At 35.4% G+C, this 23,800-nt stretch overlaps 1 protein-coding gene across 1 annotated transcript in view; it reads right to left on the minus strand.

The window, feature by feature from the left end:
- Window positions 1–13,370: 13,370 nt before the first annotated feature.
- The window catches only part of LOC124187062 (UDP-glycosyltransferase UGT5-like), a 33,276-nt gene continuing 22,846 nt past the window's right edge, over window positions 13,371–23,800 (minus strand). Inside the window, exon 7 of the mRNA XM_046579310.1 lies at window positions 13,371–13,411. Coding sequence (XP_046435266.1) covers window positions 13,371–13,411 — 41 coding nt within the window. The remainder of the gene's footprint in view (window positions 13,412–23,800) is intronic.

A 23,800-nucleotide genomic window follows, 5' to 3' on the forward strand; every position in this document is an offset into this window, starting at 1 on the left:
TAGCGAAAATAATAATGACGGTGATGATAATAATAGCGCTGACAATCGAAATTAATAACAAAATTAATCAGGACACAAAATCATAATAAACAACACGTCACGAGAGAAGATGAAGCGGGTTTGTATCGCGCTTTGTGCAATCAGGCGGCAGATTAAATTCCTGTCATCAACTCTCTCTTTCTCTCTCTCTCTCTCTCTCTCACTTTCTTCAACCTAACCTAACCTAACCTAATTTCTCTCTCGAATCTAGCCTAATCTAACCTAACCTAGCGTACCCTAATTTCTCCCTCTCACCTTCTTTCTCTCTCTAACCTAACCTCACCTCACTCTCTCGAACCTAACCTAACCTAACCTAACCTAATCGTAGAATTGTGTGGTTGGAAAAATTTGCAATAATTTTTTTCAAAAAGTTCGGAATCATTGATACTTTTTTGGCCCACGTCATTTTTCGAAGAGAATCAAAGAACTTGAAGTTGGCGCCAGTTGAAAAAAGTCTATTTTCGAAAAAGTTGAAAAATCGACAAATGGATAAAATCAATACAGGTGGTCTAATCGAAAATCAAATTTTTTTCCGTGGCCGTTTGAAATTTCCCATTTAAATAAGACGCGAGAAAAATTTTTGTCATTAAACCTGGTACAACTTTTGACCGGTTTGAGATGAAAAAAAATTTTCAGGCATATTCTTGTAGAGCATTAAATTCTCTGAAAAAAAAAAACCGTGGAGTCGATTTTTTGTACGCAAAAATTCGTATACTTACGGGCCGTGAAAGTCGAAGAAAACCAGAAATATGCGGTTTTAGGGCTGTACGATTGAAAGAATTCGTACTAAATCAAAAAAATTTGAACCGAAATGAAACAAGGTGTGTGAAAGATGTCGTTTATGAACCAGATTCGTCAAAGGAGTAGAGTTTTAACTCATTTATTAATTTTTTATTACATTTCGAAAAATTAATATTCTGTTTAGTCGTGTTGATAAAACTTAGTTTGTTGCAATCAGGATATTGCCAAGGATGTAATTCCACTGCTTCCAAAATAAATTGTTTTCGTTCTTAATTTTTCGTTAAAGTTTGATTATAATTTTGTATCAACGCCATACTGCGTATTTCCGCTTTTCTTAGACCTTCACGGCGGCCGTAAGTGTACGAATTTTTGAGTCTAAAAAATCAAATCCATATAAAAGGGTAAGTTTTCTATGCGCGTGTGTGTGTGTAAGAACTATCATCGCCATTCTCGTTGTTGTCGGTAGCTTAGATTTCAGAGAGGCGCTTTTTTTTTGTTTTTTTGTTTCCTTTTCCTCTCCTCTTTCTTCGTTTCATTCTTCTTCTCCCTTTTCCGCGTAACACGCACACCAAAAATCCTCACCTTTTCGCGATACAACCCTTGTAATGTTGGCAACGCGAAATCACCGTCTCGACTTAATGGTCATCCAACCCTTTGATACAAATCGGTGCCTTTTTCAGGTGCGCTGATTTCCCATAGACTTGGTTTCTCGAATTTACCAAATACACGGCAGCGATCAGATAAATTGGCGATGAAAATGTTTTCGATCGATTGAAATCAGTGCAGCTTCACACGACAACTCGAATTATTGCAATTGTTGATCGTTTTTACGTTTAATTAAGCGACTTTTATTATTTTTTATTTTTTTTTTACCTATATCGGAAAAATTTTACTCTTACCGTAATTGGCAAATTTAATAAATCGTTTCTTTGCGCGTGATTTGTCTTAAAGAAGAACAGCTTTTTAATCGACTCGATGAAATGACTTCTTCTTTTACAATTTTACAAAATATATATATATATTGTTGGTAAATAATTTTATCAATTTTCAAATTCTATAAAATTATTTCACACAATGGTGACGATAATTATAACTGAACTTCTCAAGCAATATTGTGTTAATGAAACAATTTAATGAATAACGGGATCTTATGAATAATAGAGACAAATTCACTCAACAATATTTTGTTACATCTCATCGTTGGAAATTAATTTTTTTTTTTTTCAAATTCCTATATCTTATCTTCAACGCACTCGATTTTCTTCCCTGCAATTTTTCCTTGTTTCTCGGCGTATCTTCGACCAAAAAAAACCCAAGGAAAGGGAACATAAATCTGAAATAAATTATTCTCCTTTATTTTAAAAGTGATATAACAGGCAGAGTAAATCAAGGATGTGATCAATTTATCACACAAAGAAAAAAAAAAAAAAAAAAGGGGAAGAAGAAGAAGAAGAAAAAGAAAAAGAAGAAAAATCATCCGACGTTGGGAAATATTATTTTCACAGAATTGCGATCAAACGAAATTCTTTCAACATGTGGTGTAATCGGGCAATGATTTAAAAAAAGAAAAAGAAAAACACGCCTTGGGCGAGCATCTGGAAATGTTTTAAAACTTTTTTTTTCCGTATATTACTATTGTTATTGTTATCGTCCTAACCTTATCGTTATTGTTCTTTGCAGTTCTTTGTTGTTCTTTTATCAAAGTTTACCCCTCAGCTATTATTCGGTATATTTTTTTTTTTTTTTTTACTCTTCGTATTTCATACTTCGCGTTGATTCGCTCTCATCGTTTCAACCTTAAGATACATTCCAACGGCAGCTGCGTAATAGATATAGGTTTAATACGAGTAAGAACTTGTATTACTTACTTTACTCTTCTTCTTCTTCTTCTTCTACTACTTCTTTTTTTTTTTTTTATCGGTATATATTTTAAGCACGCATGGGCGATTATATCGAGGGAAGTTCGTTGTACATATATATATATGTACGGGGCTCTTTACGCCAACTCAGTCAACCGTGACATTTTTTTAACACATCAAGAATTTTTCCCATGTTATTACGACCTCTGAAAACGTTGCAAAGAAATTGCATTTTTCTTTTGATCACTCGAATTTACCCTATGAATTTTTAAATCCATCTGAAAAACACGCTGAGAATAATTTCATTTGTTACGGTAATTCGAAAAATCCGGTTAAACAGGTATCGTTAAAAAAAACTGTTCGAATATTGCTGAAATTACCATGATCCAAGATTTTCGGCTTAGTGAAATTTTACCACTTCGATCTTTCTTTGTTTTGGACTTTCGATATCCTTAGGCTCAAGATTCTGGTCATCCTGATTTTCGGTTTATCTCATTTTTGACACCGATTCGTCGAGTAAACTACGCTGTGCGAGTATATTTTAACTTTCGGAATTTTACCGTATCGAAACGTTTACTTTTCCTAATTTTCCTCAATCGTAACTTGAATTTTCGAAACTTTGAGCCCGTCGGGTTTCCGACCATCCGAAACTTTGTCGTTTGTTCAAAGTTTGATTCCCTTACTTCGAGTCTCGTCACCGCACAATCCCGGAATCAGGTGTTTTCGCAACATTTCAAATTCGGAACTTCAATACCGCCCCGGGTGAACACAGTGACGTGGTTGAAGGGAGTACGACGAAGGAGAGAAGAGGAGGAGAGGAAAAGAATATTTAACAACCAACCGCAACCACACAAACATCAGAGACACAGATGCGGACGGACAGAGCAAGGAACGTAAAGATGCGGTGTGCAAAGGTAACACGCCCCCAATTGCTGCCAATGAATAATTCAAGGGCCCGAAGCTAACGCGAGGATCGTCAAAGTAAGTGGAAGACGTCCGTATCTAGTCAGGCAACAGATGGAGACGCCCACGAATCGATACGTCGTCCTGGAATAAAGGGAAAAAAGAGACGTGTACGAATTACACGCCGGTATTTAATGCGATGAATCGAAACATTCGTGCCGCAGAGTTCAGATTTTTACATTTATTGGAGTAGAATCGATTCTACGGGAAATATCTTATTCACGGAATATATTCTACAGATATATTTTTCTACGGAATATTGTCATGCGGCAAGAAATTCGTGATTCGCAACAGAAATTAATCCTGCATGATTTATCATGCGGGAAAATTGTTCTACAGAATAGTTTTCTAGTTTCACGTATTCGGAAAAATAACCGTTCGACAAAATGGACATTTTACACACACATAAATTCAACACAAATAGTTTCGATAAAATTGGATTGAATTAAATTCAATTTTAGTAAAAATGTGTGAAATTGGTAATTAAACGTACGATTTTAACGTCTCGATGTTTGTTTCGTCAAATGAAATGTATAGAAAAGTTTATGCTGAAAATATTCTGTAGAACAATTCTCCTCTGCGATAATTCACGCAAGATTATTTTTGACGTAGATTTTAAATTTCTGTCTGTAGAAAAATATTTCTATAGAAACGAGTCTGTAGAACATATTTTTTAGAATATTTACTTTGTAGAACCGGTTTGTGTAGAATTGAACCGCTTCAACTTATGATATCATTTGAGGATTGGATGATTGTGTATTTATCAAATTATTATGAATAAATAGATCTAAAAAAAAAAAAAATTGATAAGCGATCACAGAAATAAACTTTATAAGGTTCGTTTCTCAAAATATAATCGCATCGTCAAAAAGCCTTGCACGTCGGGCGATTCGTGTATTGTAGAATTAATTTACGAACAATCGATTGAACTGTTATTCGTTGAAGTTAGAGAAACTATACGAATTTGGTAATAAGAAAATGGCGCTCGACAAAGGTTCTGAAATTTTTTTCACACCCAAGGGATTGTTCTTTAAACTGAAGAAACTTGTCTCGACTCAATTTAGTTTTCAATTTTTAACCACTGTCTCTCGATTTTTCAACTTTCATTTTTTATTTATTTTTTTTTTTGGTACGATACAGGCGCTAGAATTTTTCAAATTAAATATAGATCAATATTCATTTGAAGATAAGAATACTTATATTGCAAAGAACAAAAACTCCCTGAGTGTTCATTTTTTTATCGTGAGATTCGTTCAAACTGTTCGGAATATGTCTTAAAACAAATTGATCCATCTCTTCTTTTCACGAGAGAAAAGGATAAGTATATATAAGTATTAACTAAATCATGAAACTGTAAATCAGCAGTTTTACTATGACTTTTCTTTTACAATTAGTAAGTGTGATTATTCAACAAACTCTTACAAACTAACGATTTTATATTCAAACGGTTCATTCAAAGTTTCAAGTATAAGGTAAGGTCGAAAAGAATATTTATAGGACTATTAAGAATAGTGTTTAATTGTTTTTTTTCTTCTTTTTTTTGTTGTTTAGAGTAAATAAGTGATTCAATTTATCGTTAAAACAAAAAAAAAAAAAAAAATGAATGCCTTAACACCGTATTACAAATATGGGAATAGAAACGAAGATGAAAAGTTACGTTACCATTTTAAAAACAAGGATAAGAAGAAAGGACAACGATCTAAATCCCAAAATCGTCAATGTGCCATTACGTACGACAGGGACCGAAAGGATTTTCACACAATCCATACAACGGTTAGCCTCAAACCCAACGCATCGATTTCTCTCCCATAACACGTACCATTCAATGCTTCGAAACATTTTCCAAGCGTGCGTCGTTCGATTTTCTATGATTTTTTACGTATCTAAAAAAAATTACTGCATCGAAAATAGACAAGTAAAAAAGCAAAATTTCTCGACGACGCTGAAATTTTTTTTGCAGTACGGAGTTTTTAAATTGAAAGGAGAAGAAACCCGTATTTTTGCAAAAAAAAAACCAGTTTCTACTGGGAATAATTATTGACTTTCTCTGTTTCTCAATTCCACGTTGAAGATGTTAAAATGTTACATATACTTTCTATTTAATGTACACCTGATTTCAAGATTACAAAAGTTTTGAAAGATTTCAGAGGATTTTAAAAGGTTACACAGACTTCAGGGATTTCATTGGATTTTGAAAGATTATGAAAAAATGTCGGAAGTTTTGAAAACAGTTCGGAAGGTTTCATATATTTCGAAGATTTCAAGAATTGCAAACGATCTCAAAGGATTGTAAAAGATTTCAGTGGATTTTGAGAGATTTTGATTGTTTTGAAAGGTTTCAAGAGATTACAAGTGATTTCAGACGATTTCGGGAGATTTCTAATCAATTTCAGGAGACTCGATAAGATCTTACTAATTGCAAAGGATTTCATATGATTTTAAGAAACTCCAGAAGATTTTTAAGGATTTCAGGAGATTTCAGGAAATTTCAAAGATTACAAAAGATTTCAAAAGACTTTACAAGATTCACGGAAAGGTGTACACCATATTTCAGAAATGATTAACCTCTCGGTAAACACATTGATACATAATTATTAGCGCGCGATAAATTTGTTTATAAAAAGTAAAAATAATTGTAAATTCCTGATAGATTATACGCGGACGATATGAATTTGGAGAAGAATCGATACGAAAAAGGGTGGAAAATTATTTCATTAATTTCGTTCAACGTCCGTTTCGTTCAATAATCCGTTTTTCGAATTCGGTCCCGCACGGTTTGCCCTAAATAGAATTAACACGCTAGTCAGATTATACCGATGATCTGAAAAGTTTGAATTTACGGGCGTGCGGATTGTGTTGAAGGTTAAATGTTTTCGCCACGTGCGGTTTCGGTTTATCGCTGCTGCGAAGTAACAGGCGTGGGTTAAACCGCCTTCGCTTGGAATTGTAATTATCGTCGAGGGTGTACATAGCGTATAATAACTCAAGGAAGATAATTATTGCCGTAGCTGCAGCTATATAACAGAGCCGAGCCGAGCCGAGCGTAATCAAGCCAAATTACAAAGTAAAGTATATCGCCGGCTCAACCGCGCGCATTACTCACTCTGCTCCCTGCCGCTAACTAAGTAACCCCTGATATAGTTGACGAAAGGCCCGGCAGCTGGCCTCGTCGTCGGCCAACTAATTGCAAGCGGTCGAATAAACTAGGTGTCCATTTTTCGAAACGCGAATAATCGAGTCTCGTTGTTTGGAAATTTACGATCAGAGTATGGAAAAATTGCAGCCCCTTGTGACGTTTCTGCAACAAACCAAATATCAACGACGAGTCCTTAAATCCTGTTTGTTTTAAAATTTATGGTTTGGGCTACAAGGGGTGAAACGAAAATCGGTTCTTGGCAGTCTGATTTTGGCGGAATCGAAAGTTACGGTTGGGTAGAAATTCAGATTTTTCAAGATCCCGAGATCGAGCTTATTGCGCCAGTTATTTAGTTTTTTCGATCTATGTATCCTGATTTCGAGATCTTTTATCAGTCCCTACGTTTAAAAATGACAATTTGAGCTTTCGTATTCCAGTTTTTTAGTCACCGATGAATCCACCGATTGCATAAATAGTTTCGGTTCCGTCAATGTGCGAATTTATCAGGTTCGATTTTAGCGATTCCGAATTTATCCGATTTTCATTTCCCGTTAAAAAAAAAAAAAAAAAAAAAATACCAGCAAAACGGACCCTCTCCCATCTCAGATGGGGGGATTCGCGTCAGCCTGAAAATTTCTTCCAGCATCTCGGATAACTCGTCGAGAGAGTTAAGCTTCAGCAGCGCGGCTGCGGGTTCCTCGGTTGAATTCAAGGCGAGATTCAGCGTTGCTGATTGTGAGCGCAAACCTCGTTGTCAATTAGTCGGGCATTCACGATGCATGCGCCGCGTGAATCATTTTGGAGCACACTCTCCGACATATCATGCATATGCAGATCGATCCGTGCGGCTGTGCAACGCCGGGATACAACAACGTGAATCCATCGACCGTCCGCCTCGTCGCTCGTAATTAGCTCCTATAATTAGAAAGCCAATCGTAGCTGTATGTACTGCACGTAGATTCGTGCGCACGTATGTGTGTGTGTGTGGGTGTATACATATATAATAATATTTGCATGCACACGCGTAAACGCTTCGCTAACGCCCGTTCCAGGATTATACGGAAAATAATTTGATCGGCCTTCCATGCCTGCGTTCATTGAATTATCACCGATCAACCGTGTCGATTATTTACTCGTTGATCGGTGCCGAACGCCGGTTAGCGATAAACACGCGTGTTCGAATAAGCAAACGGAAAAACCTAGCGAAAATTGGCTCAATCGGAGACTGCTGCGTTCTCTGTGCTTATTTTGCAAGTTTTTTTTTTTTTTTTTATTTTGTACTATTTCCGACTGTGAACCGGGTACGCTCTGCGGAAAGTTATCGCTGAAATTCATATCTTTTTTACAGAGTTTCAGCGGAATAGATTATTTTAAAAAACGGGGAAAGAAAGACATCAATTTTACTTTAATAAAATTTGGATAGAGTGATTTTTTTCAGAATTTTCAATTCGTTTGGAATATTGCGAAAATCGATTTTACCTAGGGGGCGCTTCTGATGTCGAGAGTATATCAAATTTTTATCGATTATTGTGTCTTTGTATGTTTGTCAGATTTCGCAAACATGCAAATTGTAAGTTTTTTTTTTTTTTTCATCAATCTCACGCGTCATAAAAAGTCTTGGATGACACGTTGATATAGATCAACCGACAATTTGAAAAATTTTCGAATCATTGCGATTAAACTAGTACAAATAGTTCAGCATTTCTAATTCTTCTCGAAATTTATTCTTCTGGAATGAATGTGCATTTCGAAACTTGCCATTTCCAATATTTACTGGTGTTGTTTGTATGAAAGATTACTAAAATACGACTTGAACGAACGACAACAACATCATCGATGAATTATTTTTATAGTGTTCTCACAATTGTTCTACACTACCAAACAACAATATCAGCAACGATGTTCCGGATTTCCACTCTCAGTGTCAGTACGTCATGGCACGTGAATACCATCACCTATTGTGGGAAATATTGTGCTTCGTTTATTGAACGGGATCAGTGTGGTTTGACCTGCGTTATCGTAACAAGGTTTGCCGGTGCAGGCGTCCCGTATGAAACAGGGTCGACCGCGTCATCATTTCCCGTTCTGAATCTCAGAAGGATCGAATTTACCTCTAGCTCGTCGGTGTCTTCAAGCTCCGAAGGTCCGGTTTATTTGCGAGAATAACTATCAGGCGCGTCTGGTGCTGCCCATCTAGCGGTGGATGGTTAAAACGCTGCCAATGTCACAGTTTTACCGCCGCCACTAAACGCCCAGCGGAACACGCTGAATGCCCCTTCTCCGATTCGAGAGAGAGAGAGAGAGAGAGAGAGAGAGAGCGCGTGTGTCTGGGATGCCTGTCATCGTCGCTCTCACGATTCAATGGCTTTGGTGTGCTCTGGTGATGATTTTTGTATGAAATTTGATAAAAAATGTTGGAATTTGAAAAAAAAAATTTTTTTAAATTAATTCGTGAAACGTTTACTCGATCGGCACTTTTTAGCATTGTGATTCTGAAAGCATAGTATAAATCGTCAGACTTGTAATAACTCTGAATAGACTGTTTCAGGCTAGAGAAATTGTTTTTTATTTTTCTTGCTGGAACAAGGTCTGAAGGCATTCTTTCTCTCGAAGTTCAGGATTTTTAGGTTCAATCCGAGACGTGTCTCAGTATACGTTAAAAGTATACGTTAATCCCAGTTCTTATTTTGAAAATTTTAATTTTCATACGTCTTTGAAGAAAAACGTAAAAAGACAAAAACAAAAATGTCGAAAATTGCGAAATCTTCCTAATTATCGGATTGTTAGTTACTTCGACGTAGAAAGAAGGCTGATAATTCAATTATCTACACGATTACATCCACATAAAGTTTCAGACCTTGTGACAATAGCAAGCTAAGAATGCTATCCTATTATTGAAGCAACTAGATTTCAGTTAAAGTAAGGTTTTTTTTTTTTTTTTTTTAGATTTCGAGGCGCCGCAGAACGAGTAAAATAAGTAGAGAAACTATCCGAATGTTTAACATGGAATCCATAAAGTTTTTAAAAAAATGTCATACCTGATTTGTATATTTGTGTTCATTCATCAATTTTTTTTTTTGCGTCCTGTTACACATCGTTTTTCGAAATTAACAAGTCAAGTTGTAGAAAATTTCGATGCAGTTTCTATTTGGAGCAATTCGTTTTCGAATTATTGGAAGAATTAGATTTTTTCATTTGTGTATGATAATTTAAAGTGAAAATATTTTCTAGTTTTTATAGTAATTGACGTAGAATTTCGACATGATCAAAACTCGTTTGTTGATGAAATTTATTGAGCGCAAAAAAGGAGCAAACAATCAGTAACGAACTAACCTTAACTGCGAATAAATTAGTGAAATTTGTTTCGAAAATAATTCGTAAAATTTTTTATTCAAAATTACGTTATATTTATGAACTTATGCATAGGAGTGGTAGTTAATAATACTGATAATAATAATAATCATTGTTCTTATTCGCAGAACGAACGCAGGCGTGCAGATTTTGACGGAGAACGAGATGTTCGCAAATTTCGGTGAGTACAGAAAATTTGCTCCATTTTGTGTGTTGCAGGAAATCTGATAAATCAAACGATATGATTTCAATTCCTTGACATTGGCTTTGAGTACTTTTCGTCGATTTCCAATGTTGACAATAATTTGCAGTGCTCTGTTTCAAATTCTCAAACGTTCCAGAAAATTTCCTAAACGCTGTAATCGTGTGATTTAAAGTGATTCGCAACGATTTCCGTTATCGCGATTATTTCCTCGTTATTTCCACCAATATTTAAGGATCCAAGTTCCCCTGAATTTCCATAACTTTCAAATTTATGACTTTATTGAGGAAATGGCTGCTGGTTCTGTCCCAGTTTTAGACACTCTCGAAATATCGAAAATAGATTCTCCATATAGTTCAGTCAAAATAGGCCTGAATTGAAAATATTCGGGACATGGTTGCATTTTTGCGTATAGGGAATTCCGACAGTCAGAAACTTGAATCTGAAGTCATTTTTGAGCTGCATAGCCGGCGTTTTGAGAAAACAAGAAAGTTATCATGAAAAACTGCATATCGATAGATGAAAAATGACTTGAACATCGTGTAGATTGGAAAATTCTACACCGAATTATGTCCTTATACGTCGGAAACGGAGTCGATTAACAAATTGATAAGAAAGAAATTTTACTTATCGACGGAATCTAGGGAATTTGGTGAAATAGTTTCTTTTTTCTTAATTCGTTAATCCGACTTCATTTCCGACACGTGAAGACGTAATTCGACGTAGAATTTTTCGGTCCACACGATGGTCAAGTAATTTTTCATCAATCGATAGCAGTTTTTTAGGAAAACGCAAAAACCGTCAAATTTTACTGTTTTCTGGAAACGCCGGCTCTGCAGCGTCAAAAGTGACTTGAGATTTGAGTTCCTTAGGGTCGAAATTCCCTGTACACAAAAATGCAGCCATATCTTGGATATTTTTAACTCGGACCTTTCTTTTGACTGGACCAAAATTTCGGCCAGAAAAAATATCGGGAAAAATTTTGGACCTTGCGGAGCGAAAGAACGGGGTAAACTTGCTGCATTCACCGGAGTTTTGCGAGTGCGACAAGGACGCAGGAACCTCGAAGTGTGCCAGATCCCTGGCGACCGGTGAACCGAGTGAAACCTGCATCAACCATGAATTACACACGGTCGAGGGCGTCGCTCTGAAAAGAGACTTTGCGCCTACATGCCCGTGGCTATGTGTGTATATAATACAATACATAGGCGGTTCTATGTAAAATGTAGACTCGGACAGAGACCCACTGCATTATTTTCCTCCGTCGAGGCTGCGGTAAACTTTGAACCCTAGAACGAGAAAACACACTCGTATATATGTATTGTGGTATAGGCTCTGCAGGACGAATCTTTCTCTCACTTACAGTGGGAAAAGTGAAAATTGAGACGCACTGGCGTGGGTGATATATTTTTTTTTTTTTTTTTTTTTCACCTGTCGGATTTTTTCTTCTTTAACAACCTTTGGAGTTTAGCTTTGAGAGCGGTTCATATTTGCGGGGTTTGCACGAGCAGAGTTAACTCTGCCCACAAAAGCAGCCTCTGAACTTTGCCCGATTCTCGTGAACACTCGAAAAACCTTTGAAAAATTTACGGTGGAAAAAATGAACGTAGAAGTCTCGAACTTGTCTTTTTTCGGAGACCAATTATGAGATCGGTATAAATCATAATACATCCAATTAAGGATAAATTTAGACTGCCAAACTGTCGAGGGGACATTAATACCGAGTTAGGAGTCGATTGTTATTTATTTCGAGCCGTTTCAGAATGATAAAAAAACGTCATTAATTCATTCAGATGTCTGTTTTCTAGAATTTCACTTCGATACATTTTTTTTTTCTTCAATCAATCGTTATTGTTATTTATTTACTTTTCTAAACTATATTTAAGCCGAGGTGGAGTGAAACGAATTACATATTGATTAGTTGACTAAAGAATTTTTACGATTTAAATTTATTCAAAATCAAACATCGATATCTAAGCGTTTATTTGTAATTTTAGTATTTGTTTTTATTGCTTTTTTGCAGAAAAATTTTCGTAGCTTTCGGGTATGATAATTTGATATATACAAAAACGAAAAGTATTTTTTCATAATAATATGTCACGTCTTTTTTTCTGCTTCGAATTCGTTATCGATAATTTTATGTTATACGCATTTACTCATGAATTACTTCGACTAACTAAGAAGATTAACAAATAACACGAAAGAAAAAACAACTGATGTGTTTAACCTCAAAAGTTTTGAAAATCGTGAATTGAGCACGATTGCCACCGAAAACTTTCAACATTTTTGAGGTTATGCTCATCGCGGCGAACTGTTGTCTAAATTTATGACAGTTGGTCACCCTGGGAACCACACAACCGCACTTTTGAATCGTAGTGCGCGCGCGAAAAATTTAAGCAGACGACGGAACGTGCAGTCGTTAGGAATTCACTCTGTAAATATGTAATTTCAATTGTTCGTTAAAATTAGCTCGCTTCGTAGGAAACTTATCGGTAAAAATTGAAAGCGTTCTTAATCGGTCTTTTTTGGTCTCCCGAGGCTAGAATCCCTAAAATGTAGGTTATGTTAAGTTAGGTTAGGTTAGTAAGTCTGATAACTTTCTTCAAGTGCGCGTCTAGCTTAGTTATTACGTACACATACGGTGCACACGTTACACGTGACGTAAATTCACGGTTAAATTATTCAATTATGGGTATCACGAGCAGGCTCTTTAAAGGAGAAACTTTCCCCTGAAACACTCAAAAGTACCGTGTGACGTTATACCTGTCGTGGAATAAGTGTTATGGGGTAAAATACGACGCGTAAAAGGGAAGGTGTTTCGGGGGTTGTGGGAAAGGCGCACCCCCCTTTCATTCTCCATTTCGCCCCCATGGGACTCGTTGTCATCTCGCATCTTTATTTTCCCTCGACTTGGTATACACGGGTAGAAAATACAGAAAATACTCTTCGCTAGGCTCGCCGTCTCTCTTTTGTCGGAGAATAAGTCGAGGCATGAAAAAAAGAAGAGACAGTCGGAAGCGAAGGAGATGTGAAAAAAGGATACGTTTGTTCTTTTTTTTTTTTTCTTCCGCTCAGGATATCACGGGCCTTGCGAAGGATTTTTGAAATTACACGACGCTTCTGAGTGAGAAGAAAATGTAAAAAAGAAAACGAAAGTGTAAGAAATTGCGACGCGTCACGAAATATTGAAAGAAATTGCTTGTATAAGATGCCGTATAAGAAATTGCTAAAGTTTTAAACTTTGCAATGACATCGAAGGCGACGAGTTTTTTTTTTTTTTTCTCTTTTTTTTTCCAACCGATGTGCGACCGATCGACTGATTCTAGATTTCCGGTGATAGATTGATCAAAAGTGGAGATTGATTGAAAAAACAATGAATCAAAGGTGCTGATTAATCGATTATTCGAAAGAAAATAGTCATTGAAAACTTCGTTTGATCGAAAAAAGGGTGAAATTTAACGGCTTAACGAGTTTCGGGCCATTCGAAATTTGTATGGCACCCGGGGGGTTAATCACTTATGAGCTTAGTGCACGTCTGATTACAAAGATTACAAAGACTTTCAAACATTTCAATGATGATTACAAATGATTTCACAAGATTTCAGGAGATTACTGAGGATCTCAAGAGATGGCAATTGATTTCGAGAAATTTCTATTGGTTTTAGGATATTTCACAAAATTTTAACATTTTCGATGGATTTCACAAGATTTCAAAAGATTTGAAAATAATTTCAAGTAATTTCTTAGAATTTCAAATATTAGAAGAAAAAAAAAATTTTTCACAAGATTTCAATGATTGCAAAAAAATTTTAAATGATTTCAAAAGATTACAAAAGATTTCAATGTTCGCAATACTTTTTAAATGACTTCAAAGGATTTCGGTGGATTATAAGAGATATCAGAAAATTTCGGATCTTGAGAGATTTCATAAACTACTAAATATTACGGAAGATTTTTCAAAATTCCAAGAGACTTGACAATATTTACGGAAAGGCGTTCACCGTATTTCAGGAGTTATTAACCCCTCGGTTGTTTAGTTTACGATTATTTTCCGGAAAATACGTTTTCACGATCAGGTTGCGAACAATTCAACTTTAATGTTCGTACCAGTGCCTAATATAAACGCCGTTCTTCTCAGCTCGTATTTCGAGAGCCGGTTTTACAATTTTTTTGTGTAACCTGTATACGTAATAGGAAAAGGCGTGAAAATTCCTACATGCCTGTAATTCCGTGCACGCACATCCAGCGCCCCAAATTTTCCTTTCGTGATGTCGCAGTTGGAAATGTTCAGTCGTTACAGATGCCTGTAAAAAACCAAATATGTATTCCCGCGTGATAATTTGGTCATCCAAAGTGCAAATGTTGTGATAGACATTTTTCAACGTCACTTTGCGCCTCTCGAAACGGTATTTCGACTTCAATAATTCATAAAATCATTTTTCTTTGCTGACATTTTGAGGCCGATTACGTAGTCCGAGGAAGATGAAGATGAAATTGCCATGTCATTTGTCGATTTTTAATTCACTATGCGTGTATAACGTATATTTTACCGCTCGAGGAATGAGGAGTATAACATTTAACGAGTTTTCGAAATTTATTCCGTACCTTCAAACCGCAATTTAAAACGTACGGTATTTTTTATCACAGGGTTTTACCGTCGATGTGTTTTTGAGTAGCAAATAAGACTCCAAATTTTTGATGTCAAAAAAGTATTCAACGTTAGAAAATACGGATTTCAAAATGGTTATATTTTTTCGTAAATAAAAAATCATGACTTTCGAAAAGTTTTTTTTTGTCCTCATTGTTCATTCTTTCGATCGTGTCGTTGGTTTGAATAAAAACTTGGCAATTAAAATTGCGTTAATATATTCCGTTGACAGAGAACGAGGCCAAGAGAAGCATGGAAACAAAAAAAAGTCTGCATTGATAATTTGCAAAACCAGAATGATCGAAGTAAAAATTTCCATCCACGAGTTCACAGAATTAAATTAACAAGTGACGAAATTTTCTTTGGTTTAGTTCGAAACTATTTCCGGTCTTGGTTTGCGTAAAATTGTAAAAATTTTTATAAAAAGTCTGGCAACCAAGGTTTTAAAACTTGTCGACGTCCAAACTTTGTTTACGCAGATTCAAAATTGAATTATCTACATTTCGGCTTCCAACGTTTCAAAATTCAACAAAACAGATTTCCACGGTTATTAAAAATTCTACATCACGTGGCTATTCTACTTTTTGAAGCTTATCCAAAGTATGACGTAAGTAATTAAAAAAAAATATATATATATACATAATACCAGAAGCAGGGAAATAACAGAGCGTTGATTTAGTTCGTCGTGTTGAATTTCGAGACGGTCGATTTGACGCGTTTTTTGTGAGTGCAATTGAACACGCAACGCCCCTTTATTCGTGTTTTTGTACACACTGACAATAAGGGATGCTCGGGCTGTCACTTTCATTGTACCTTTTCAGTTGCTTGCAGCTGTTTTCCCACACAATCTGTACCATTCCGATGAACAATGGACAAAAGTGTTTGCGAAATTCGCGCAGTCGTACTAAACAGCAAATGGGACGTAGTTTTTTCGCGCTTTTGTGAAAAATGCCGCGTTTTACACTCCGTGAAAACTCACGTTTTTAACGGCACAAAAAAAAAACTCTTTTCTTACCAGCTGAAAATATTTCTTATCGACAGAATACAATTGAAGAGCGCAGGAGTTCAGAAAATTTATTCCAACCGTCGAGATGGAAATTTTTTCAGGAATTAGGAAACAAAAATCTTTTCTGTATTTTCCCCCTGATTTTCGATCTTGAAGATTCTACTCCATTTATTCGTTATCTTTACATTCTCGCGGTTTCAAAAAATTTTAGAAAACTTTAACGTAACGATACAGCAGTGCAAGAATGTTAAGATAGATTGATAATAAATTCCCTAATACGATATTTCCAGGCTTTTCGGTAGCGTGAAAAATATACAACAATTTATTTACCCATTTATTTTATCACATGTTCGGTAAAAATTCTTTCATACGTATTGTTATTATTCGGATAAAAAAAAAACACGTCATTTCTTACCGACCCACGAAGTTGCATTTGATTAACTTTTTCAATCCTTTTTTGCCCCCATTCCTCGTTCCCCTAACACGTAGCTTCGCTGAATCGAGATTACTTTGCAATTCAACAACGGTTCATATTTCTACATCGAAGGGTTTCTTCTTTAGCGTCTTTCACCACGCGGACTATAAATCGTTGAATAATACGCCAAGTTTTTTTTTTTTTTTTTTTTTTTTTTTTTGTGTAAAAGACATATATCACGTATACAGTGTAATATGTCTACAATTTGCGCAAAGAAAATTAATCTCGGTATAATCTAATGTTGGAATAATCAAATGAAGTAAAAAAAAAAAAAAATGGAAAAATTTGTACCCCACAAATTCTTCTATACAGCGTTAAGTTTATGGGCTTTGTATATGAAAATTCATAGAGTCAATGAAGAAAATAATTTTATTAAAAGCTTGTCCACGATAGTTTTATGTTAAGGAAAAAAATTTCAAAAATGTTAACCTGCAAACCGCCGAATTGAAAAACTGTTATGAATTAAATTTTGAACTATCGCTAATTTCGGTTTGTTAACAGCTAAAACCGCCCCCTCGGAAAAGTAAGCAAAATAAAACTAGACGTAAAAGAAATAAACAAACAACAGTGATCTATAAATGTGAAGTTATAAATATTGAGACAGAATTTGTATGATTGCATGTAGTTTTTTCGTTTTTTTTTTTTTTTTTCTACATACTCACCCAAAATTACTCCACGTTCATTTGTACAAATTGCAGAGTGCCGCTGATTGGCCTCATGCTTATAAGAGTCGGAAGAATACCAAGTTTTAACTGTAAGAACGTGACTTGAATCATAATCGAGCAATTAGCTGCGCTAGAACGAGGTTTATAATTAATTACAACGCTGAGGATAAGATCCTGTGCCCAGGGATAAAACCCCGCCATCCAATCTGGACGCCGTGAGTCGACTAACGCGAAAAGGGCGAAAGTGAGGATTCAAAAAACGACCGAAAGAAAAAAAAAAAAAAAAATGAACAAACACAAAATGAGGATTGATCAAAAAGTGAAAAGGAATCGGCAAGAAACACCCCGGGATATTAAAGTACGAAAGAGAAAATTGAAGAACGAAGGGAATGAAAGAAAAATGAAAAAAATGAAAGATAAGAAACAAATAACGAGAAACCGAATGATATTGCAAAAAACGCGAAAAGAAAGAGTCAGAAAAATGCAGAAAAAAAAAAAAAAAACGGGAAATTGAAGCACAAAAAAAGGAATTGAAGATTGAAAGAAAGGTGATGAAACGTTGAGAGACGAGTTGCAAAAAAAAAAAAAAAAAAAACATGAAAAAAGGAAAAAGAAAAACACCCCACGAAATTGAATACCGCGTATCTGTTGCGTTTATATTCCGAATCGTTGCAGCACAAGTGAAAGCCGCCGGTTCGCGGTTTCATCGATTTTCTCAGCCCGGATTTCGGGGCTGCCGTTGCTGCTGCTGCTTGCAGCACGGGAGGCGGATTTGCGAAATACATTTTCGCGGGAATTACAACGACAGGGGTGGACGGTGTTCGGAGTATATTTTTTTCCTGCCTGCTTTGACAACTTCCGGTCAACTGCATCGCCGCTTTCTTTTTTTTTCTCTCTCTTTTTTTTTTTTTTTTCTTCCCTTATCGTAACTCACCCTGCATCGCGGCCATATCGTGTATACCCAGGTATACGGTGATTCCGAATTTAACCCGGCCATTTTCGCAACGCGCACCAATTCAGTGCGGCCTCGATTTTCAAACGAATGACGTTTTTTCTTTCTTTCTTTTTTTCTCCTTTTTATTTTACTTTCGCTACGAAAACGAGCCTTCTGGTTCAAGGAATTTTTTCGGGCCGGGTGAATTTTCGTCAGGACAATCGTGTGATCGATTTTTTGTTTTTTTTTTTTTCTTTTTCTTTGAGGCGGTTAAATTTGCGCGCAGCTTTTATCGTTCATTGTTATATTTTGTGCAATTTTGGAAAATTCGTATGGTTTTGTGGGTTCATTGAATTATCGATCGTGCAGAATGTAATATGGAAAGGAAATTTATTTCAGTGAATTTTGTAGGGATAGATAGGCGGGTAATTTTATTTATACTCGTGCAATGTTGAGTAAGGCATGCAAAGGCCAAGGATATAATGAAGGAAAAAAAATAAGATATTAGTACGAATATTTATTGAAGGGGAGATACAAAGAAAAGAAAGTAAGGTGTAGGTTTAGTTGAAATTAGGTAAAGAGAGAAAGAAAACAAAATTAAATAAAGAGAGAGAGAGAGAGAGAGAGAGGAAACTAAGTATTTTCATATATTTTTCAAATTTTATTGTCACTTCGTTTTACTTTAGTCTATTTCTTATTTTATACATAACAATAAATTGTGAAAAGTAGAATAATGTACGGTGTTTTTTAAAAGTCAAAGAAGCAGCGAAAGAGATAAAATTGTTTCTTAAATTTTCATTACGTACCAGCAAAAATCTTACACGGCTTCGAAAGAGCAGTAAAATTATTATACTGGAAATACGTCGAAAGGGAGCTAAAAGGTCGTTTTTCGACTTGTTATTTTTTTGCGGTCATTTACATTATTTTCCCATTAGACCCTCGGGCAATTTTAGTTTATCCTCTACGGGAGATAAATAAATTCATCGATAATCTGTAAAATTTGTTACTAGGACCAAATACCACAGAAATAATAATCTGAACAAAAATGATCCACAGAAAAGTAACCAATGACAAAAATAACATTGGAAATTTAATTTCATTTAATGTAATTTAATATTTTGTCAATTTTTGCTCATGGGTTATTTGTAAAAGTTGATTTTTGCATGGCTTATTTTCAAACGGGATATTAATTCGGCTATCGTAAAATTTACTTGCTGTTTCGAAAAAATGCTCCATATATGTTTTGTCCGATGTATTCCCACCCCCGAAATCGATGCAGGAAAAGCAGTTTTATCCCATTCGCTGTAAGGCGTGATAGATTTGAATTTCGATATAGTGTACAGCATATGTAAATATTATACGGGTGCTGCGGGTAGTCTGAAAATGACAGGTTGTATTTGGGAGGTCTCTCTTGTCATTCTCAACGTATATTATTCTGACAGTTGGAAGTACGTGGATCGACGTTACAAGTATATATATATATATATCATGCGCAGACTCAACGAATACGTGGTTTGGACATCGTTTGTACATTTGAACGTCGAATTTCCTCACCGAACAAGAATATCTGTAAGTTCTGTTTTCCGGATAATTTTCCAACAGACGCAAGATGAAAAATAAAAAAATATAATTAACAATTAAATAGTTAACGGAAATTGAAACTCCAAAATTTTATTACAATTGAACGATGAATATCGCAGGGATAAAAGTAAAAATATTTCGACAAGCATTTGAAAAATAAGATTTGTAACGTTGGAAAAAATACAGAAAATTGATGAAAAATTTATCCATTGATGGAAAAATTCAGAAAATTGACGGAAAACTTGTTGTTACTTGTTTGACTGTTGGAATTTTTTTTATAGCCATTGGTGAAACAATAAAAAACATTTTTATAGTTTGTGTTTAGAGAATTGAAAAATCAAAATCGCTGCGAAGACGGATTAAGATTGTTTTTTAATCTGTGAAGAAAAAGGGATTGAATTTTATAATCGTCCAACATTCTAACGAGAGATTAAAAATTTGAACATCGTGAATTTGTTATTGAAAATATTCTGCGGTAATTGTTTCAGAAAAATATCGTAACTGGCCGATTAGTCGTCTGCGACAAATTAAACTCCAACGAGTATATAGATTTTGCTAATCCTCGTGTCTTCCGGGAATCGCGATTACATTGTCAAGAGTAAATGTTAGTTAAAATGATTAACGCGTGCGCGGCAAACGCTCGAGGCCGAAAATTGATTGCTTATAAGGTAGAGTGGCTAAGCCTGCAGTGATTATTATTTCTTCGTCGTCGACTTGCCGTCAGGGTATAATTACGGTTGATTATAAAACAGAGCGGCGAATCCGGAAAGAAAATAATTTTTCAATATTAATTGTTGTTTCGGAAATTATATTCGATTTTTTCAGCAGTGGGAAAAAAAAAATTCTTGAATTATTATACATTTTCTTCTCATCACGCCTCCAGTTTACAATAATAATCAGCATTTTTACGACTATTGTTATTATCGTTGTATAATTGTACCTCGAATTATTTTTTTTCTTGAAGGAGAAAATTTCTGGCGAGTTTTTAATAATCCTCATTTACGGCGCGAGGAAAATCGACAAAAAACGACGCTTGATCCAACTTCATATCACAACCTTAATTATCAAGAGTACTGTGCTAATATTTGAACTGCAGCTTTGTTAGAGGATTACCGTTCTTTTCTTGCGCTTCATTCGGGGAGTCGCACCCCGATGAGCTTAATTATTAAGAAACGTGTATAATTATCGTTTTCAATTCTCAATTAGATGAAAACGAATAAATATTCATCGTACAATGAAGTGGGATAAGTGGACCTGGAAAAAATTTTAATACAACAAGAAAGCTCAGACTTTGAATCAATTAATTAGCCAATATTATGTTAAATTGAACTGAAATTTCTGAAATAAGCAGCTGGAAGTTTGGTAAAAAAAGCAAGATTATGAATAATTTCAGTGCGATATAATTGAACAACGTTTATTTTACAAGGTGTTTCCGAGTAAACCCCGCAGTTTGTTGGTTTGCCCACCACCGAGGGCAAAGAATATCGGTAAAATAGATCTACCGAGTCAGAATCGCTTTAGTTAAGTCACGTTAAACAATCGCTTTAACGTGACTACGGAACGCGATCGCTGAATGCTTCAGAAAAGGTTGCAAATAACGAAACAACTGCTTGACTAAGTCGACACAATTTGGCAACAGTGGCAGCTGCAAATCACTCGCAAGGTCTTTAAAATAAAACGCTACCTACCGATAACTCGGTAAGTCTGCATTACCGATAACTCGGTAAATCTGCATTACCGATAACTCGGTAAATCTGCATTACCGATAACTCGGTAAATCTGCATTACCGATATCTCGGTAAATCTGCATTACCGATATTTGTTCCCCTGAGTGGTAGGCAATACTGCTGCGTATTTTCGGAAACAGTCTGTATACTGCAAACTCCGCAGTAAAGCAGTAATATGTACATGTATATGTAATGTAATATATTCCTAGGAATTTGGGTACAGAAGGGCGTCCAAAACACGCGTAGGTACGTCGTCGTAACGGCAGCTCACAAGTTAACGGATAACTAATCTCTAATTGAATATCTAATGTCATTAACCACCCCGCAGACACGCTACCTGCCCATTGCATATTCAAATTCATATCGTTTACATTGAAACTATATCATCCCCCTTTCGTGTTCTTCAGATGCGCACATTGATTGACACACTCCTCTTTGGATTCCGGCTTACTTTCTGCCGAGAACGGTGTGCCTAGAAAATTAACGGTCCTTGCCGTCTAAAACTAAAATTAGGAGAGTGTAAAAAACTGTTCAACCCTTTCATTTACACATTTTTCAACTTAATATTTTTGCCAGAATTTTGTTACACGGGGGTTTTTTTGGTCGCTGATCACGAATCTGAAGACAGAATTTGATGATTTTTAAATCCAAGATGGCAGATCCAATATGATGGAAGCAAGACGCTTTCTTCTCACGATGAGGACTAAAAGATGTATTAATATTTTAGGATAATATCGGTACGAAAATGTTCAAATCGAAGGTAATTATAAATGTGAAAATCATTTCGACCAAGTAAAAATGATTATCAAAACAGTATCGTAGATATTACGTATCATTCTGACATATTTTCTTGCCAATTATCAATTTCATTTATGGAATTATACATCGTTTATCAACGTCGACGTTCGTGACGTTGAGATTTTTTTTTTTTTTTTGTTTGTATCAGTAGAGTTTCATTCATGATAAATTATTTCCTTCGATTTGTCTCAATAACATTTTTTACGTTTCGCACTAATTGCCAGTCACTTCATAGTGTTTTTATTCTTGAAATCTTGCATTGACCAGACTCAATCAAATTATATACCGTACGTAAACTTTAACGAAGTGGAAAATATATTACAGAGGAATTTTTCGTTTCCGTCAGAATAAACCGAGTATTGAATTTGAAGTGGCAAAAAAAAAAAAAAAAAAAGAGAACAAAGAAATAGAAAACGACGCGGCTAAAGAGAGAAATCGAACTTGACACAGCTCCAAAAGTTAGTGAACATTCATATCAAGGGGCCGCCACGGTTGGTTATAACTTTTTGACAAATTGGAAAAATTTAGATCTTGTCACGTTCGTCAATTATTTGATCTAAAAAAAAAAAAAAGTTACTCCTATAATTTCTTCTCTTATAACGAGTTTTTTTTTCAATGTGTATAACGATTCAAACTTTCCGAAGCTCTTATACTATATTATTCTCATCAGTTCAATTCATGCGACGAAATGATAAAGAATTATTCTGAAAGATGTGCTATTTTTTATTTTAATAATTCAAGCAAACAAAAATCCTCCAAAAGTGAAAAAAAAAGTTTGAGATCAGAAGAATCATCAATTAGGAATAATTTTCGAATAATAATAGTTTTTTGTACAGATGTATCACGTAACGTTTACGACGATTTTTGATCGATGATTATTTAAGAAACTAACAAAGGATTCGAGTGAGATTACCTTCTTGTTTTACGGGAGACACAGCTGATGCTTAATATATTTGTTTTGAAAACCTCATTTATCGAGAATTCATAGGCACACGAAGGCTCGTTACGGTGAATGTGCGTAGTTGTAACAACATGTGTGAATTATTTATGGGAGCCAACTATAACCCTTCAAGGATCTTAGGTGATTATTTTAGACGTAACTTAGAGCCACCTGAGACCTCACAAGTATTTTGGCGTCAAGCCAAGCCTCAACTTCAACCCTTTCGGGCTTGAGGAAAACTGAGGAGACGAGCTTTCCCTGAGCGACGCGACGTAAGTCACGGAGTTTGCGGTCTTGTCCTTTGTTCAAAACTTGATAAAATCCGGTAACTTTATCGTACCTTTTATCATCCGAAAATGAGAAGAGTCTCAGAAATTCACGAATAAATTTAGGGAACCGTTCAGGTTCTTGCGACTCCCGATTTAATCCAGGATGAATACATTTTTATCATTGGATCAGTGATGTAATTATTCATAGATTTATATTACCTATAATCAGGTTCAAAAAAGTTCCGAAACAAAGGTTCGAATGTATAGGTAATAAAAAATTAGCGATATCTACCGATAACTCGGTAAGTCTGTAATACCGATAATTTTTACCCTGAGTGGTAGGCAACCAAACGTACTGCTGCGATTTCTCAGAAAGACTTTGTATATTCGAAAGTCTTTGATAAAAACTCGATTAGCGGAAAAATTTTTTTTAAAAGAGACCTTGTTTGTAAAAGAGACCTGTTTT

The sequence above is a fragment of the Neodiprion fabricii genome, chromosome 7 (genome assembly GCF_021155785.1).
Source record: "Neodiprion fabricii isolate iyNeoFabr1 chromosome 7, iyNeoFabr1.1, whole genome shotgun sequence".
NCBI classification, from domain to species: domain Eukaryota; kingdom Metazoa; phylum Arthropoda; class Insecta; order Hymenoptera; family Diprionidae; genus Neodiprion; species Neodiprion fabricii.